Source organism: Oculina patagonica, chromosome 10, assembly GCF_052425735.1.
Source record: "Oculina patagonica isolate OP01 chromosome 10, crgOcupat, whole genome shotgun sequence".
Taxonomy (NCBI): Eukaryota; Metazoa; Cnidaria; class Anthozoa; order Scleractinia; family Oculinidae; genus Oculina; species Oculina patagonica.
In genome coordinates this window covers 18,604,995-18,618,578 of record NC_135767.1, presented here as the reverse complement: position 1 = coordinate 18,618,578, position 13,584 = coordinate 18,604,995, and the positions used below count along the sequence as shown (strand labels likewise).

At 38.1% G+C, this 13,584-nt stretch overlaps 2 protein-coding genes across 3 annotated transcripts in view; both read left to right on the top strand.

The window, feature by feature from the left end:
* Positions 1-13,584, top strand: part of LOC144629069 (monoacylglycerol lipase ABHD2-like) — a 155,964-nt gene that overhangs the window by 107,093 nt on the left and 35,287 nt on the right. The gene's annotated exons all lie outside the window — the stretch shown is intronic.
* LOC144628127 (putative glycoprotein hormone G-protein coupled receptor) lies at positions 175-13,222 on the top strand. Of its 2 annotated transcripts, XM_078486187.1 has the most exons (6): positions 179-533; positions 5,892-5,953; positions 8,524-8,730; positions 9,965-10,036; positions 10,433-10,504; positions 11,161-13,222. In XM_078486187.1, the coding sequence occupies exons 3-6, from the start codon at positions 8,525-8,527 to the stop codon at positions 12,599-12,601; spliced, it is 1,791 nt and encodes a 596-aa protein (XP_078342313.1). In that variant the 5' UTR covers positions 179-533; positions 5,892-5,953; position 8,524; the 3' UTR covers positions 12,602-13,222. The 2 variants fall into 2 exon arrangements, with proteins under 2 accessions (XP_078342312.1, XP_078342313.1); XM_078486186.1 differs by lacking the exon at positions 5,892-5,953 and having other exon boundaries at positions 175-533.

The window sequence follows — 13,584 nt, the reverse complement described above, 5'->3', positions numbered from 1 at the left end:
GACGACTCAGTCGGACAACCGAGGTTTCGTCGACACAAAATGAGCCGTCAGCACCCCACGAACTATGGTTCAACGACCGGCGACAAAAGAAAACCAATTTAATTTTGTCCCCGATCTGACTCCATGCGAAGTGGCCAGTTCCCTTGAGACTATATTAATTTGGACTATCCTTTGCTCTTTCTCTCAGTTTCCTTTATTCCTTTATCTTTTTTATTTACAATTTTTTGGTTATGAATGTTATGGACAAACTTCCTGCGCCACCTTCGGCGTGATTTGAATACGAATGGTCCAATCACAATAGCTGACAGTTTCTGTCAGCTGAATCATTGTGCAGTTTCCGGTTTAATCAACTTCCTACATACGTAATATGCTAACAAAAGAAATTATGAAATAACACAACACTTGAGGTTGAATGGATTTGTACACAGGAACTCTGGAACTTTCCTTAATGGCGTCCTTCAAATGTTGAACTGCGCAGCGTTATTATCACGAAGGAGAATTCAACCAGATATCACAAAGTATAATTCACCCAGGTATGTGTATGAGTTCAGACATTTCTGTTGTAACATTGCGCGTAGTTTAACTTTTGATTGTCTAGCGCGATTTGTTATTGCATTCGTTGCTTATCACAGCCAGGGATTACTACATGTAGCAATTAGTCAGTCATTCGATTTGCTAAATTAGCGATCTCGGTTAAGAAACGTTTAAATTTATTTAGAATTGCGTAAAAGCTGTGGTATAGGACTGAATGAAGCTGCGTTTCTGCAGAACGGTGCTTAAGCTAACAATACTCACATTTCAGTCGTAGCTTGACTCGTGGGTCAATAATGAATTTACCAAGTAAGATGACGAGGTCTTAATCTTGTTGTTTATCATTGTTAATTATACATTTTGTACTGAATCGAGATTTAAAACCAAAGGACTGAAAATTGTCCTTTGCGATTTTCTGAAATGTCTCAGAAATCTTTATATTGTTTATCGACCTCTACATAAGTCAAGAAAGCGTTTTAAAACTCTAGAATTCAAGGATGCGTTGTAACTGATCACATCGATTGCAAAATTCCAAAATGCATGAGAGAACAAAGCACTGGCATGTTTTAACGCTTCTAAACGCTTTGTGAAATTAATTCAATTGGTAGTTGTTAAATCATTTCAGGCTTGAGTTTTATTACGCCCCAAAAGGCGCTGCAATTTGTCGATATTTCGTGGAACTTGCGTAACGTTAACTGTTCAGTGTTGCCTCAGGGTGCACTTTGCAGACAAAGTACATGCTAAAACTACATGCGGGCATGAACGCACGCGCTGTGGTCGCGGGATTACTGGAGCGTATCCCGAGGGATCACATGCAACATTCGCAAGTCGATGCAACTGGCTTTAGAGAAATTTAGCAAGCAAACGTGTTTGAAGGTAGTCGATTAGGGACGTTCTGGAGAAAGCAAAATAAATATAGTAGTTACACCCCACATACATGACCTAGGACGCGTTAGAGGTCGTAGCATATTTCCGGACATGCTTCAAATCACATCGCATCACGCTACGCAACAGCGAAAACAAACAATATATTTATAGTGTTCATTTATCAACTTAAAGTTTCCTTTTTTGGATCGTAAAAGAAGTGCTACCCATAGACTAATTTGAAACAACAGGCGGACATCCTACTGACTTCGAAAGCTAAATTTTTAAGGGTGTAAAATGTATTTTAAATCGATATTCTATAATTGATACAGTTAGATCGAATTGTTTTTGTCTGGAATGCAAGTATATGTCTGGCCGGGTTAAGAAATAAATTTTTAATAGGGTTCAAAGTCTTCAAAGCTCTAATGTTATATTGAGAAATCTTTCAGTAATTTTGATTGAAATTACCATTTTGTTCTGTTATTTCATGTCCTTTTGCCAGGGGGAGGGGAGGGGGTTCTGGCGGGGAAGCTCCTCGTGATAGATGAGCGACGAAGTCGCGAGAAGCGAGCGAAAATCGCGATAGATAGCGACGACGAAACTAGCGGGAACGGGCTTTGAGAGAGTCTATCGGGCACCCAGCAATTATTCTAAGAGCACATGCGGCTTTAAGGGATTGTCTAAACGTTTTGCTTGAATGCCACCTCGTTCCCAAAATAATCCCTCAAATTTCAGATGACCCATTCAGTCAATCTGTCAGTATGTAATAACGCCTTTTAAAACCTAAATACCAGTTCTCCCAACCATTTCAGTCTATATTCCTTTTATATACTTTCAGCTTGAGAAAGGTGCGTAATTGGTCACATGATCGTGCGCGCTTGTACGGAATTTCTGGTTGGCGATATCAAATAAAAGGAAGTAGATAACATCACCTATAGATATTTCTTATTTATTCATGAAAAAATAATTCACAGTTAAAAGTTCTCATAAAGCAACTCGGAGAATATTAGCAAAGTACTATCACCTCCAGCTGGCGAGGGAACTGGCTCGCGTTTCCTCGCTACCGGTATGTTTAGCAGCTTTTCATTCTCGCGGCTCGTATTGACCAATTCACCTCCACTTCGGTAACTAATTGTTAATTATACTGACGGTACATTTCCACGCCGTCCTTTTAAAAAATGCGATGTCATACTCACTGCTGCTGACAACAGTGTCTGTGTAAACAGATACGACCTCATATTGCACATGTATTGTGACGTCACAGCTAGCATTTCTATTGCATTAACTTCTAATTTCAATAGCAAGAAAATTTTCGTAATAAATCATAGATCTAGACATGTTTGGGTTTCCCAGCAAACTCGCGGAGATCGGCACTTAACGTGAAAGCTTGATAGCGAACAAGAGACCTCACACGAGCAGGGTATTAACCATTGAGATCTTATATTACTGATAAACAGTGCATTTACATTTTATATGGAAAAATGGTTGCAGTAGGGAAAACAAATCGAATGGTTCATTCCAACGGAAATCGTTCGGGAAAAAAGTAATACCTTCCAAGGTATAAGTTTTTCTCACTTTTACTAGAACGACCGGGATTTTCTGTACCATTTGTTCGTAAAACCGTTCTCCTCGCGAAAAAAAAAACATCGTTTCTAAGAAGATGGCAGATTCACGTGCAAGTTTTTACCCAGGCTCTCCCGGCATTCGTTAATAAAGGCACGGAATTAAGGAATTTCATTTGTGACTCCATTGGTCATCGATTGCCGCCATCGTTCATCTCCACATCGAGATCGCTTGATTGATTGATTACCGATCATCGATTTCATCGATTGGTCAGAGCCGGGTAAACGGAATCAAAAGAGCGCTAACGACTTAGTGAAAATCGAAAATCGGAATCGTAAGCGGAGTCAAAAGCTCGTCGTAATCGAAGTCGGAAGAATCAAAACGTTTTCATTTTCTTTCGATTCCGCTTTCGATTCCGCCGCTCATAATCCAGTGAAAAGTTAAATTGTCGGAGCCACAACCAGAAGCGGGCGCGGAAGAACAAACTAATCACAAATGCTAGTTCTCACGCCCTCTGCTTGCGTCTCCTACCATCCAGTTCTCACTGGCTCATAAGCGAAGGAGTCGTAAGCGGAATCAGAACTTTGCTTTAAAACGATTCCGTCGGTTTGATTTTCGCTACATCGTTACTCTCTACGTAACGCTCTTACCGGGATGGTAAGCGCTCACAGTTTACACTGCATGAACTTCACATATCAGTCTTATCCAGGATATTTACAAAACGTATCCATGTGAAATAACAGTTGTCCGTAAACAGATCGACAGTCTAAACTGTCTTATAATTTTCAAATTAAAAGAAAACGTCTTTCCTTGATCGGAAGACTAAGCAAACCATGAAAATAAATAACCGGTTTGTTCATTATTGATAATAAAAATCAAAATTAAACCTAATTACAGAGCCTGAATGCACTATTGATGCTTCTGACAGGATGTCGTAAGATTTGAAAATATTGCGTGTACATTAATCTGCTGATATAGCCGGGAGGCCTATAAGGCGGCTGTATTCACAAGCTGAGCTAACCGCAGACCTGTTAATCATTTTAATTGTTTGTTCTTTTTTCCGCCTTCCGTAAAGTTTAAGACGCCCTTCTCAGTTAAGACTTCCTGTACAAGATTTTCAGAACACTTTTTTAAAATCGCTGATAATTAGAACCCACGTGTACTAAACGAGGTGAAGTTAGATCTGAGTCGAAGACTGAAACGAGCCACAAAGTAAGTACCTTTTTACGTAAATATACATGCACAACGGGTAACAATTTTATTGTTTGGAACTTTCTAAAAATAATGTCTATTTAAAGGAGCAGTGTCACGATATTTTAAGTCATATTTCTGATTCCTTCCAAAGTGAAGAAAATCTCAATATGATAGTTGTGTAATGTAGAAAAGCATCAAAGGAGAAATAAAAACGCGAAAATAACCAATGATGGTTTCAACTGACGAAGATTAAGACGGATTACGAACGACAGACTGGCCACGGTTTTTCTCAAGATGGGTTTTCCGTGACGTAGCTTCTAAGCAAACTAAAATATACAATTTGACGGCCGTGACGATCTCGTGTTTGGAACGTTAAATGTTTGTTAAAACTTGTTGCTGAATGCTTACCGAAGTCAATCTTTTACCGCCAGTTTCCACTTAGAGTTTGCGAAGCCATCATGTATGGAAAATTCACCGTCGTGTTGTCCTCTATAAAATACGGTCTAATTGGGAGGTTTAACGAGTTGCTATTTTGCGGAGGAGGCTAAGGGCGCGTTTGTTTGGGAATATTCTGGAATAAGAATATATTCTAGTTTGCATAAAGTCTGTGGATAAAACCCTAGTGTGTGGCCATTCAAATGAAAGCTTTTAAATAAGCAGTACTTTTTCATGTGGTAATGTTATAATATGCTGTATATTCCGTACAAATTGGTTCTAACTTTTTAGTTTGTGAATAAAACCCAAGTGTGTGACCATTCAAATGAAAGCTATAATGAACAGTACTTTCATGTGGTAATGTCCGTTACTAATGCTGTGCAAGGTGGTTCTAACTTTGACGTCTGTGGCATGAAACCCTCAGTGTGTGACCATTCCGCAAATAAAAACTACTGAATCTTTTCAGTACAATTTCATAATTTTTTTAAAAAAAAAAAAAATTTTATAAAGATTATTTTCCCAAAAAAAAATATTTTTTTTTTATTTTTGGGTTAAAAACAAAAAGAGGCAAGTGCCCCGTCTTGCCTCTTGCTAGTTACGGCCCTGATGTGGTACTGTTATTTTTACTGTACAAGGTGGTGTGTAGCCATGTTCAAATGAAATTTGTTAAGCAGTGCTTTTATGTAGTACTGTTTATTATTCTGCATAAGGTGGCCTAGTTTTTGAGTCAACTCTTATGTGTGGCCATTCAGATGAAAGCCTATATTGGTCAGTATTTTTGTGCGTTGTAGTGTATCTTCAAATTTACCAAATGAAATTTCACTATTTGGAATGAGAGATTTGAGTCCTTGGTTCAATTATAAAATTTTTGCAGCATGCAGGCCGGGTACCTCATTTCTATTTTGGACAGTATTGTTATTGTTTTGAAAAGGATTATTGCTCTTCAAAAAGCAAATAATTTCCAGTGGCTTTAAGTTCTCATGGGAACAAGGTCACCATGAATAGGCTGAAATATATCCATGGGAAAAGTGCTAATTATTTCAAACTTCGTCAAAACTTTAAAAATAGCGAACTGTCAGTTTTATATTTAGCTATTGCAATGCTACTAGTTTTTCTCGAAGACTATTGGTTTACTGGGTAACAGTAGTGTTGTTATAAATATTTTTTGTTATTCGTTGTTCAGACCTCGAAAAGAGTGGTGCATCAATTGGTTGTCCGTGAATTTTAATTTGATTTAAAACTTTACGCTTGAACAGAAAACAGTAATTCTTATACGGTGGTGCTTTTAATTCTTCCGTCAATAGAGTCTCAACCGATATAAGTCAAGCTACAAGGATTTTCAAGACTTGGTCTCAACTAAAAAAAGGTATGTTTACTTTGATAACGACGAAATCATTTTCACTTGTTTCATTCGCTTCTTGTTTTACATTATTCACTGAATGTTCGTCGCTTCAATACAATGAAAGCGATACACCCTAATAGTAAGAAAGTAGAAATTCGCTTTCATAAATCATTTTGTCAGTTTCTATTAATAAGGAAGCCGTTTAGCAAAGTTAGGCCTGCGTGATGGTTATATTTCAACTGGCTAGGCCTCCGCCGCTATTTTAAAAGTGCATGATAAACTGTATATTTTCGGCCACTTTAAAAGTGGATTGACATAATCTGTACGAAGTCAAATTACAACTTGTAAGGGTTTACAGACGTCACTACAATTTTGAAATTTAAATTTAAACGCTTATCGTTTAACTTCCGACTTTCTTAGAATTCGATTAATCCGTGTGCCCCCCCCCCCCCCCCCCCGTGGTTTTAAGCAGTTAAAAACCGCAACAGAGAGCTGAAAATATCCGGGGTTTTTTAAAATACTGATTGTTTAATAACCAATTGTTAAAATAAACTCCCACTTTTATAGTGGCTTGTGGTGCTATTATGGGAACAATTCAATCGGAAATGGCCTATTGGAGCGATGAAACGAAAGTATCTTTCTTGTTTCATCGTCTCTTCTCCACATCATCACACCCCGGCTCTCCCACTACATCCAGTTTTTGACAGGGGACTTGTCAAGGAACAAACTTGTAACGTAGTTAAACTTTGATTGAGTGCATGGCTCGACAAGAAAGCCTTGCTAAGGAATAACGAAATCAGCAACCACGTCCACATGCAAGGTCTTCTCGGCGACGAGTGCCATCTTGAAAGCTGAGTAGACCCTGGGAACGAGGTTGTGAAATCAGCTTCCCAGAACAATCGTTTTAGGATATTCCGCTGTACAAAAAGTATCGAAGCTTCAAAGAAAAGTTCCTAAGGGAAGTTTTTATAAGTTTTTACGAGCAAATAGAACTTGTCAAGGAAAAAAGGTCAAGAAAACTTCCTGTTCGTTCCACAATTATATAAAAGTTGTCAAGAACAAATGTCAAGATAATATGCGATCAAAATACTGAATTATTAATATAGGTGTTATCTACTGAGAAATTGAAAAGTCAATATTTTGTGCTTAAAGGGAAAATCTTGGTATAAAAAACGTTCTTCTGAAAGAAAAAAGCACAAGAAAATTAATTATTTGAGTAACAAATATTTTTGTTTTTTTAAGATGCACTAATTATGAATTGAAATATAAAAGACGAAACAGACCTTGAACAAAATTAAACTCCTGTGTTTCCTTTTTCGTTTGACAAAGAAAATGCTTTTGAATGTAAATTGCATCCGCCTTACTGAGTAAACACGATTTGTCGAGTCAATATTTGATGTAGAATATTGAAAACCTCTTAGAACAAAATCATATCAATTTGAATACATCACTGAAGCGCTGCAAAATATTTCAACCGCTTACCGTTAACTACGACTGTATGACTACTGAAAGAGGTTCTAATATAGAAAAGTTTCTAATAAAAACAGATTAAAGACCTTTTTATACGGGGCTAGCTTAGACCCAGCTTACCCTATCGGCTTCTCGTTGCTATTAGCAACCTCTTACTCTCATTGCGCTCGTTTCCCGCCACCAATGATACCGATAAGATTACGCCATTAAATCTGTCATTTGAAAAATCTTTAAGTCGTCGTAAACAAACACTTTAACAACGCAGAGTTGCTCAGCTGCAAACCCTCCTAAGTATTGATAAATCTCCAAGTTCTCCATACCGTATCATAAGGAATTTAAGTGTGTAAGTTATGAGAAAATGAATTAATTTAACACTATAAATTGATTTCCCAGTAGACCAAAGGACAAATTTCAACAGCGGTAGAGAATTTGATACTAGCTAGTAACCATTAATTTATCTTCGATTAGTTTTCAATGTTTTGTTTTTTTCGCTGCGTGCACTTAATATCGTTTACTCAAACAAAGACCTGTTTTAAAATAGTTATTTCCAGCGCTATATGAATAATTGGAACTAACTAATGCCGTAGAAAAGCATTCACACTGCTACAAAAACAAACACAAGGCCAAAACTCTTTTCTTTCTAGCCAATGAAACAACTTTAATTGTGCTTTGATTGACAGAAAGCTAAAGTATTAAAAACCTTTTAGAAGTAAACTGATTTGGTGGTGTAGAACATGACACAGCTTTTCACAGTGGCCCTTTCGAATCACGTCCTTAATAAAGTTAGCAGTATATATTTCACACGTTTAGTTATCACATTTTAAAATCAAACCTGCTAAGGGGTTTATTACAGATTCTGTCAGCGTGAAGTAACTTCCCGTATAAGCCCGTTTTAGAAGGTACCAGATTATGTCAAACGCGGCCGAGTAATAATTCATATATTGACGATTTTTATCAGTGCAATTTCCTGCTTGCTTTATTATCTGAAAGAGCTTTTAATATAATGGCTTGACAGCTTGGTTGCTATTTAAAAAATCACCAGGAAGAAGGTAGATCATTTAGATCAAGTTTTCTAAGAGGGATTTAATTAATCTTATGCACTGTCTCTTGATATCTCTTCACAGAATGACGAGTCGCTGCTCTTCCCTAGTTTTGGCTGTGGTAATTTGCCAAGTTCTTTTTTACACTGAAGCAGTAGTTGCAGATAATTGCACGGGAGGTTGCACGTGTACTAAGCTCGTTGGTGTAAACGGCGTCCATGCAAAATGTTCAGTTGCAGACTTCAAAGAGCTGTCGACGTTTATCCGCGATCCTCTTCATGTGAAATCCTTGTAAGTAGCAATTTCTTTCGTTTCAGTACTCTAAAATTCACGGACAGAAAAATATTAGAATACTCAAAGAGCTTTTAAAAGTTCTACAACTGGGACACTTTTCTATAAGCTAAGGGAACAGGTCCTTTATTATAAAATCTGTATCTCGATTCCGTAAACCGCAGTATTATATTATATTTGGTCAGTTATTTTCATCAAATTGATAAGGACTTCTCACAAATTGATAAGGACTATACCGCACAGTATAATCAGAAAATGTACTGCGCGAGCAAGATTTCGCCTATATATGACTCAATAGTACTCCCGAGATTTTCTATTTGTAAACGTTTTATTAAAGGGATTTCTCAATGAAAAACCATAAATCGTCCGAATAAAAACCATGGAAATTATTTCTTAAACGACACAAAGTTGTCGTGTCGGCTCGTTTGCCAGCCACTTTGTTGCTAGGTTATTTGGCAAAATGCGCAATTCCCTTTTCCCAAATCAACGCACAAGATATCCGATCTATATGTAATTTTATGGCTTTCCCCTCCCAAAATACTAGATATATTTAGCCAGTGTGGTAATTTATACGCTACCTTTTAATGAATCTAGACGCTAATAAAATTTATTTCTTATTTCAACATAGTTTTACCCAAAATGACATTTATCCAATTTCGTGCACATTTTCGTAAATCCGTCATTATTAAATTAAATTTTGCAGGACAAGGCATGAGTATGACAAATAAGAAACAGCTATTTATTAGTAGAAAGAGAGTATTTGATTTGCACTTTAAGTGTTTCCGATACGACGAGATAAGAGTGCTCTGAAAAGTGCTCAAAAAGGATGGGCTAGGTCTTGTTAGGTCACTTACAATATCGTTCATCACTTAGACATTGCATGAAACCTCTTCCTGAATAATAGCTTCAAACGGAAGAAAAAACCTACACCCGGATTTTATGGTAACAGTTCGATGACGAAGCCATTTAATAGCTCAAAATGAGAGAATAATTACTCTTACCATAATATATGTTACATGAACAAAGGCACGATCCTGTATTTGACTGATCGAATGTCTATCTGCATAAAATCATGTTTTTTATTATTATTTTGGCGATATCTCGCCCCCGAAAATCGACACAAAGTTATATTTTGCGCCCGATTTACACAAACTTATTAAACAGTAGGCTTACTTAATTTCCTTTGTTTTTCCCTCATAAGCTAATTAATTTTATTGCTTTGCTCATTATTCAGAGAAATCGTCGCCAGTAAAGTGGAGACGGTCCCCATTGGATCGTTTAGTAACTTCACTAATCTTCTAAATTTGTAAGTACCATTTTTCACAACTACCTCATTTTTTTCTAAAAACAATTTTAACGCACTCTATACGTGGGCCAGGTCGCCGTGCTTCCAGGGCGCGCTGCGTCCGGGTCTCTCCTCGTCCTGCGTCTCTCCTCCCATGACATTTTATAGGAGCTCTCGAAAACAATTTAATCCTGGGTTAGTGTTAATCGGCACTCGAACATCTGCCCTTATTGAATACGGAATACTATAATACAGTTATGACTCCGGCGAAAAGTCTTATTTACTTATCATGGTCTTACCCTAAACAACGTTCGAGTTGTAGCAAACCCGACTAAGTAATTGTACTTACATTTTTTTTTTAATGTATAGTATTTCCTGGAAATAAAACCTGATTATGGCTTATTGTTAATTTTGCAGGAGTCTTTCAAATAACAGCATCCGCCTCATTACGGATGGCGCTTTCTCAGGTCTCAATCGTTTACAACGGCTGTAAGTACACTGTTATAATCAGGCCTCCACTTAAGAAAATACAGCTTTACATTTCGTTATTAATTCTACCTTCTAGAGTAGTCGGTCTCAGAATTGGCAGGTATTCTATCGATATTACAGCAAATAAAAGCGTCAGTAAATATTTAACAAAATCGACCACATTTTCCCATAGAAATGATGTCATACAATGTTCAATACTCAAGTGGAGCCACGAGCCGTTAGGCGAGTGGTTTCACTACAAAATTTTGGATATTTTATAGCATCGTTTCTATGCGGTCTATAAAATTATTGACCACGGAAAAATGTAGTCGATTTTTTTTATGAAATAACAATAAAAATTTCCCGGCGAATTAGATGGAAAATCAGCCGGCGCGAAATCGCGCGCGTGTGTGATAGCTCATAAGATCACAAGTTATGCATTTCAAGTCGATGAATAGGTTTTAAATTTCATCCCAAAACATTCAGTTGGTATTTCAAACCTCGCTGGATTCTGTTTTAGAAAAGGTGGCGACAATTTATTTCGTACGTTTTGCGAAGTTTGCCTTACGTTGCATTACCATTAACGTCATTTTTCATCGTCTATACTCTCATCGACCAAGTTATTGTATGAAAAAGGTTTGAAAGATCTGACAAGTTTATTATTTTCTTAACTCTAGGGACCTCTCTGGGAATCAGCTAAGAAAATGGGAAGGAAATTCCACGAGCAGGCTGCCATCTTTGATGTACTTGGATTTATCCGGGAACTTACATTTCAAACTACCAACACCGCTGCTTAAACTGCGCATGCTCAAAGAAATAAAGGGAGTGACCTGGAACGAGCCATGTGCAAACTGCCTATTGGTCAAAAACTACACCTTACAAAATGGCGATTTTAAAAACAAAGACATAAATATTGAGACCGCTGAACTGCGAAAAGGAGAATACCTTGTTGGTAACATGGCAGATTGTCGCTTAAATAAACTTCAGGCAAGTAAAGAGGTTGTTGAATATGCAAAACATGGCTTCTTTCCACAATGCCTAGAAAAAAATCCAGCCTGCTTCGAGCACGAGATTCGTGTTACGCCTATACACCGCTGTTGGGACCTGGACAACAAGATATTATATGTGGAATTTTTAATCTCACCAATCGCAATGATTCTGAATCTCACCGTCATCTTCGTTACCCTGACAACGAGAGTGCTGAGGAGAAACGTCACCATGTTCCTGACAAGCAATATGGCTCTTAGCGACTTCATGATCAGTCTGTACACACTTATCTTGGTCAGTGCGAGACTAAAGCCTTATACGGAGTTTTTGTTAATCATGAACGACCTCTGCAATGTCATTGGATTTATGTGGCTCACTGGTCAAATCGTGAGCATTAAAACGTCAATAATTCTGACAGTGGAACGGTTTCTGGCGGTAGTGTATTGCTTGAAGCCTTCAGTGCGAGTGAGTCGTGAGAAAGCGCTAGGTCTTGTCGTGTTCACATGGTGTTTATCCGTGGGCGTTGCTATCTTACCCTTGGCTAAGATTTCGGTCTACACTGGCAACACATACTGTGTTCCAATTCGTCCTATTAAGGACATCCCGCACTCTTATGAACTAAGCATCGGTCTATCTCTATGGGGAATGTTGCTGTACTTAATAACGATACCGTTGTATATAAAGATTTTTCTAGATGTCAAGAAAACGAGCGAAAGGGCTGGCGTAAAAAGAGACGGTAAACTAGCCCGGAGGATCGGAACAATGGTCCTTAGCAACATGCTGTTTTTCTTGGTTCCAATTTTTATAGCGTTTCTGTGGCTCACGACGAACCTTCGGGTGGCAATGTCTCCGCAGAACAGAGAGATTCTCACAGGTGTCCTTCCAACTGTATTGTTCAGCTTCAACTCGCTTATTAATCCACTTCTTTATGCCTTCAGAGCGGAGAAATTCAGAAAAGCTATCAAGCTGAAGATAGATAATTTATGTCTTAGGAAAGGAAGAAGCTCCTCCTTGACTAATTCGGTTTCGCATCAAGTGTCTCACAAAATGCAGCGTGGCCGCACACTTAGCTCTGCTGAAGGTGGAAGTCCTGTAATGATAAAGCTTGATCCAAAATTAGCAAAGGTTTAGTTTAAAACATTATTGTACAACGTGCTGTTCAGTTCCAAGATTCGCCTGGGACCTCAAGGCTGTTCGATTGCAAAGAAATTCAAAGGAATCAAGGAAAGCCTGAATCCGTCATGAAAGTGGACAGATTTTCATGTTACCGAAGGACGCGTGGAGAGGACCGTGGAAAGTACGTCTTGTCCTCTCCCCAGTCTCTTTCGATTCAAGATATGGAGACTGATTTCTGAAACGATTTTTGGATAGTCTTAATTAAAGTTATTCTTAATTAAAAGAAAGGTCGCTTTGAATAGTAGGCTGGCCTGGGCCAAACTCCAGAAAACTTGGGCTTACAGGCTATACAAAACGACTTTACGTCCCCTTAAGGACTTGTTTATGCTGCTTCGTGGCTCAATGTCACTCAAGTTTTTAAGAAAAAGAAAAAGAAAACATCTAGAACTAGGGTACAGCTATATTAAAGTTCAAAGAAACATTGAACGACCCAGGCGGCTTAAACCTCGGAGCTAACGTGGACAAATGTTGATTTAAACCCTTTGAACTTTAGGTGATTGACATGTGATTTCTCCTACGTACAAAATTCAAAGCTGAACCCAAGAAGACTGGTCACGAAAATCAAGGAAAATGATAAACGTAGGGGGGGCCCCCCCCCCCCCCCCAATAAAAGGAAAAAATCGGACACGGGCCCCACGTTTCAAAACGCTCCGCTGCCTCTGTCACGTACCACCAAATTCTTAAAATAATCATTACAAGAAATGTATGACTATACTATGGAGCTAATTAATATTTTGACCATGGAAAGCAACGGCAGTTCGTAAAGTGTTCTGCAGCTTTCGAAATACGTTTTGTTATCAGATACAATGTCAAAACGCTCTGAACCGTTTACTCTTGATTTAGTCTGAATATTTTATTTTTTTCTCCCAATGTTGCTCACAGCCCTTGAAAGGGGCGTCACGCTACGGCTCTACGGGGAGAAGCGTTGCGTGACGAGC

What these genes read in the sequence shown, in the direction of transcription:
- LOC144628127 (XM_078486186.1), top strand. Translation starts at nt 463, where the DNA reads ATGTTGAACTGCGCAGCGTTATTATCACGAAGGAGAATTCAACCAGAT. An exon ending in CCTCTTCATGTGAAATCCTT is followed by an intron (nt 8,731 to 9,964) that starts GTAAGTAGCAAT and finishes CTCATTATTCAG; the next exon opens with AGAAATCGTCGCCAGTAAAG. An exon ending in TTCACTAATCTTCTAAATTT is followed by an intron (nt 10,037 to 10,432) that starts GTAAGTACCATT and finishes TTAATTTTGCAG; the next exon opens with GAGTCTTTCAAATAACAGCA.